Source organism: Serinus canaria, chromosome 6 (genome assembly GCF_022539315.1).
Source record: "Serinus canaria isolate serCan28SL12 chromosome 6, serCan2020, whole genome shotgun sequence".
NCBI lineage: Eukaryota > Metazoa > Chordata > Aves > Passeriformes > Fringillidae > Serinus > Serinus canaria.
In genome coordinates, this window is record NC_066320.1 from 15296736 (window position 1) to 15302964 (window position 6229).

The 6229-nt window shown below is 46.3% G+C and overlaps 1 protein-coding gene across 1 annotated transcript; it reads right to left on the reverse strand.

Moving 5' to 3' along the window:
- Positions 1-427: 427 nt before the first annotated feature.
- On the reverse strand, positions 428-5167 carry EIF3F (eukaryotic translation initiation factor 3 subunit F). Its single transcript, XM_030241391.2, has 8 exons — positions 4870-5167; positions 4690-4760; positions 4477-4556; positions 3303-3440; positions 2163-2254; positions 1817-1953; positions 1569-1682; positions 428-820 (listed from the first exon to the last, which is right to left on the reverse strand). Exons 1-8 carry the CDS (start codon positions 5147-5149, stop codon positions 743-745), a joined length of 990 nt encoding a protein of 329 aa, XP_030097251.1. The 5' UTR covers positions 5150-5167; the 3' UTR covers positions 428-742.
- Between the last annotated feature and the right edge of the window lie 1062 nt (positions 5168-6229).

Below are 6229 nucleotides of genomic sequence, written 5' to 3' on the forward strand. Positions count from 1 at the left end.
CAAATGTTTTTCAAACTCTTTTACCATGAACTCAGTTGCTGGCTTTAGTTCTTTGAACTCCCCCTTTAAGAGGGGCTAATGCTATTGACCTTTACTTCCTTTCCCAAACAATCAGAAAATAATTACATGCATAGAAGTGATAAACTGCATATACTGTCTTGCAGTCTGTCAGTACCTTGCTGAAGGGATATACACAGCACCACTAACCAGAGACTATTCTGCAGTCCTTCATGGTAAAGCATATTATATGCAACAGAAATCCCCACACTTCCAGTGTGCTTTAGCAGTTGGAAAAAAAACCTGCAAAAAACTGGACTTCACTCCCATGCACTCTTTCTTTTCTGATGCCATCTTACCCCTCCCTCCACCCTCTTTCAAAAATGGATCTATATCACAATAAATGAGAAAGTTTTTTCTGGACAGAAGCCATTGTTGCCACTGCAATGGAACTTTTATTCCAAATACATTCTTACAATAAAGCTGTATTTTGTTATACAAGTAGACAAATCCACAAGAGATAAGATTCTCATATTCCATTTTAAAATACCAGGCTCAACTGAACTGCAGCTGCTCCCATTCACTTCCTAAAACATGTCAGGGATTTTTCAGAGCGATGGAAATAATGATGTAAACCAAGTCATGTAGGTTATTAAATTACAGTCCAAGGAAATTTCTAACACCACAGAAGAGTGTATCTGCTCATTCTTCGGTCTCCTTAAAGTGTAGGGTGGCAAAAGTTTCTTTATAAACTCAGAAGTTTTTCATTGAGAGCAATCTGTGACTGTGTGAGATTTGCCAAGTAGGTTACCATCAGTAGGTCCTGAAAGGGAGAGGGAAAAAACAGTGATCAGAAATATTAACAAATTATAGCTTATTAGCTGAATTTTTAACATCTGTAAAGCATTTTACAATCAGCTACAAGAAATATTGTTAGTCCTGAAAGTCCTACCCTGAGGAATGCTTCCCTTGCAGGAAGCTTTTGGTATTCCTGGCATATGAAACACTGCTTGTAAAATTTTAACTCTGAGTTCACCCATGTTAACCAGAAAAGTCAAAGGGTATAAGCAAAATTAAAAATTAGTTCTGGTCTTACAGACTGTGGGTGAACAACACATTCAGAAACTTAAGTTTTTAAAAAGTCTGTTAGAGAAATTAGGTAGCATGCTAAACCCTGTTCATGTTTGTAAGTGTTATGCAAAGACTCAGAACTCCAGCTCAGGCAAAAGAATCTGGTAAGTCACCAGTTATTGCTGAAATAAATTTTTTTTAAGTTTGGTAATTCATACTGTCCAATCGATATGAAAGAAGAATTGGTACTGGTTTTCAGATGACTTGCAAAACTCCTAAGTCCTTAAAAATGAATACTTTTATCTGCAATTGCTTGCAAGATTATGCTGAGCTTCTTTATCCACCCTCAGCCTTTAAAACATCAAATTACTGACAGTAAAAAAACTGTATTAGCTATTAGCATGTTTGTATGAAAAGACAGATCATAGACAAATTTATGTCTGTATGAAAAATTTTCAAAATTACTAGCAATGCACAGAAAAAATTAATTAAGATCTTACATTGATATTGCTGTTCAACATGGTCTCAAAGTCCTCTGGTGAAATCTTTGGCACCTGGTTAATAAGATCCATCAGGAAGCGCCCAACAGTGTTGTCAGCAGCCACTTTGCCAGACTAAGCATAAGAAACACACACTTCAGCATAAGTGGAACTCAAAGTTTATGGCCCAGAAAGAGAAATAAAGAGAAAACCAAGATGCACAAGTTAACATCAAACTTTTTTGCTGGCTGATAGAAAGCTGGCCTTACCAGCACGTCCTCGGCGTACTGCAGCACCATGGTCAGAGTGTCCTGGATCCTGGCTGACGCCGACCCCACCTGCTGCAAGTCACTTGACAAGCCAATCACTCGGTTGGGGCTAAAGCAGGTCTTCATGATAAGATCCACTGAAAGAAAAAGGACAATCAGTGAAAAAAACTGACTGCCAAAGATACCAGTTTAAACCCTTAACTTGCTGAAGATTTTTTAGGTGAGTTTCAGCAACACAGTCTGATTACCAGTAAAATTCCCAGAATGGCAGTTTTACCAAGGTAGAAGAAACATTTGAGCATTGTCACAACAATGGTTATAACTAAAATAGGAAGAAAGCATTCACCTCCTATCCGCTCTGTATCATAATAAACATATTTCACTGTTAGTGGTGTGAACATCACGCCCATAGTTTTACCAGGAACTCCCATTGGGGCACTAGGAAAAAAAAGAGAACAACAAAACGTTTGAACATATATAAGGGAGGAAGGAAAAGATTTCCATCTCAAAGATCTCTGTTAGCACTAAAGCGTGAACACAAGTACATTACTCATTCTCACCAAAATCAGCAATTTTAAGACCCAAGGATAACTGAGGACAGGAAACCAGTTCTTGCATGCTATTAATTGCTCTTTTTCATCCAAGAATAGGCCTATCTGGTTTGACGTCACCATGAATGCATGAAGAACTAAGTACTATCATCTTAACCAAAATACCTTCTTGCTTTTACACAAAGTGCTCTTCAATCCTGAAATACTTCACACTTCAAGAAATGACTGAAACTATGAGCAATTTGACAAAATTCAAGTAGAAAGCACTCTCAACACCTATATTATAACCTTTATTCTATGTACTTGAAGACCATTTAGGCTTTAAGTAAGATCTCATGGAACAGTTCCCATTTTAAAGATGCACAGTCAAGAAGCAGTACTTTCTCTACAAAGAAAAGGGTTTTTTCCTTACAGAGCAGAGCTCTTCAGCCAATACTGGGGGGAAAAGAGTTTAATTTCTTAATATTTAATCTCAATTGTTAATTGATAAGAATGATGGGGTTAAGGGGAAGAAAGACCCATCAAGAAGATGCTGTTTGAATTGTTTTAACCACACTAATCCTCCAACCTGTGTAAGTGCACTGCCAAGCAGTGGCTACAGGCTAGCATTCAGTCAGTGTAATGGAAGTTAGTGACATTACTGCCAGCTGTATGAACCCTGTCAAATATCCCAAAGATGTTCTGAAAATTGTTAATTAAGTCACAATTCCCCACCCCAAGGAGGTTCTAGTTAATGAAGTCTTGAAGCTTATATACAATGGTCAAGACATTCCAATGAGAAGTAAGCCACAATCTCCGGCTCACCACCATATTGTCCAAGAAACAATATTGTCACTGCACAATATTGTCCAGAAAGGACGCTGCGCCCCACTACATTCCTTGTTACCCTGATGGGGCATCTCTCAGTAACTCAGATTGCTCCCTTCCCAGAGTACCTGACATAGGCTTTAATGCTCATGCGTGAATTCTGGAGACTTGTGTCCACAGTGAGGTGGATTGGATTGTGTGCTTCCCGGCTGTAATACTCATGGATCAGGACCGAGTGCTCCGTGATGTCATGACCTGTTGCATACCTTCAAAAGAACACATGTTGAAGAGCCATCCTTCCAACATTCAAGTGCCCAGTGTTTTGTATTGTTGTTATTTAACAGGTTTGTATCCTAAACCACCGATTTCCAAAGACTGAGATGTTGCAGCATACTAAACATAAGTTTTTACTTTATGGCCACTTGTCCCTAAAATTGTAGGAATTACAGGCTGAGCGCACCCATGTCCAAAATATGCACAGGACCAGTGTTGTAGTACCAGCCATAAAACATCAGTAAATTGACGTGAGACACTCAATATTCAGTTATCTGTCACTCTATTCTAGACCAGCTTTTTCCATCTATGTATGTCAAAGCATACCAAACAAACTTGGACAAATTTTCTCATCCACAAATCACACATTCCTCTGCAGGAAGTCTAACTTGTTAATCTAGCTCCTTTAACTGCTCTACAATTAGCATCTCACATTCTCAGGCAAACTCCTGTCACTGGAACTGTACTCTGCTGTGCCATTAGAAGGCTGTTGAGGAAGCTTGCTACACAGAAAGAAAATGAAGCCATTTTGTAGGCATGAAAAGAGTGATAAACACTGCGCCGCAGACTCTGTGCCATAACACTGTACTGATCTTGCTTCACATCCCATATACAAGTTACTTCCAGCAGAGAACTAAGTAATTCCTCCTGACACCTTTGGTACATTAAAAGCCTCTTTTGTATTCTCCCTTCTTTCTAACCAGTAAACTTCCATGGAACAGGTTTTAGTACAGGAAATAAGTTATCCTAACAAAGCTGGACACACATTCTCTAACACATGACTCCGCTGTGGAACCTTGCTAGACACAAACAAAACAAAATCCTTTAAGTCTCCAACAGTGTCTCTTCTTTTCATGAGCTTCAGGAGCTTTACCACTGACTGTGTAACAAGAGTTGCAAGGTATGACTGTCACAGGCATTAGTGCTTCTGCTTTTCCATCCGTGACAAAGTGAATTATGTATTTTAAGTAGTTTGACGAATCAACTGAACTATCTGCATGTTCATGTTCTTGCAAAAGGACAACTTACCAGCCCAAGATGATCTCGCTAGGAGACACCTTCTTGTGCAACTCATACATGTTTTTGGCAAATTCCATATCCACAGCCACCTGCGAAACGGGAGACAGCTGGTTACAGGGTGCTTAGCCCGGAGGGCAACACGGGCAGCGGCCGCCAGCAGCGGGAGCACGGGGGTCGCGCCCAGCCGACAGAACCCCCGCTCCGCCCGGGCCGCCTCCGTACCTCATCCTCGGACTCGTTGTGCGGGACGGAGAAGCAGTTGGTCACCTCCACCGAGTGCTTGTCCACGGTCCCTGCGGGAGGGAGAGAAGGAAGGGAGGACAGCGGGTAAGGGGGGCGCCGCAGGGAGGGCGGGCGCCCCCTCCGAGGCCGCGGCGGGCAGGGCAGGGCGGCGGCTCTCACCCAGCAGCGTCCCGATGACCCGCGCCGCGCCCTCGTTGCGCCGCTCGAAGCTGTCCACGATGGAGGCGAGCACAACCGGGTGCAGCCGCACCACGCGGCCGCCGGGGAAGGGGCCCGAGAGCGCGGCTGACAGTGGGGCGGCGGGTGGCGGGGCCGGCGCGGCCGGCGGAGTCGGCGCGGCCGCGGGGGGAGCGCTCCCCGCCGGGGCAGTGGGAGCCGCCGTCGGACTCTGCGGCGGAGCAGCCGCGGGAGGAGCCGCACTGGGAGCTGTAGCAGCCATTTTGCAAGAGAGAGAGGCTGGGTCCTCCGTACCGTGAGTAATTGGCTGAGCCGAACGTCTGTCATGGAGCGCTGCTTCCCTATTGGCGAGGCGGACGAATTGAAGCTATCTGTTAGCCAATCCGAAGCGCGCGATGAGAGGAGACGTTCTGATTGGAGGAAGCGCGCACCGTCTGTGACTGAACCTTACTCTTGTTCCCACCCTCCCGGGGCCGGAAAGCTTCTCAATTGGGCTCTCGCCTTCCCCGCCTTCCCGTTATCTGCTCTCTTATTGGCCAGCATCGCCCTCCTCGCCCGTCTTTAAGGCCGTTTATTGGCTGCGGAGATGCCGCTCTGCGGTGCGTAGGGAGGCAGTGGAGTCGCGCCTGCTGTGAGGCGCTGCCCTGCGCGGTCCCCTGGCTTTGCTGGGTGAGCGCCCTCGTGCGGGCGGGCTGGGCACGGCAGGGCCGCTGCCGCGGGGCTCGGGGCGCCGTGGGGGCGCAGGCGGCCGGTGCTGCCTCACGGCTCTGAGGTGGTGGCGCTGCAAACGCAGCTGGGCGGGCGCGGCGCCCAGGGAAGGTGCTCCAGTAGTGCTGTTTGTGGGGCTGTGCAGCCCTTGGGGTCTTGGTTCTGTGAGACAGGCAAGTGCTGTTAGAATTTATTGCCTCAGTAGAAGAATAAGTGGTTGTCAAGTATTCTGTCGGGAAGAAATGCTGGTTGCCAAGGTTTCGTGACTACCCAGGAAATTCACTCATTGGATGACACTTGCCTGTCACTTGTAGTGCCCGTGGGTTGGCTCCCGAGCAACGCAGCTGTGCGGGTGGGGCAGGTGTCGCTGAGGCGGTGAAACCTCATCGCGGCCCGCAGCCGCTTCCCTCGTGAGGCGAGGCCGAGGAGCAGGCGCTAATGTCTGTGGTGGCACGCACAGGAGCCAAGGGAACGGCCTGAAGATGTGTCAGCGGAGATTTCGTTTGGATGTTAGAAAAGGCTCTTCACCCAGAGGGTGGTTGGAACAGGGTCCCCAGGGAAGTGGTCACAGCACCAGCCTGACGGTGTTCAAAAATGTTTGGACACTGCTCTCAGGCACATGGTGTGACTCCTG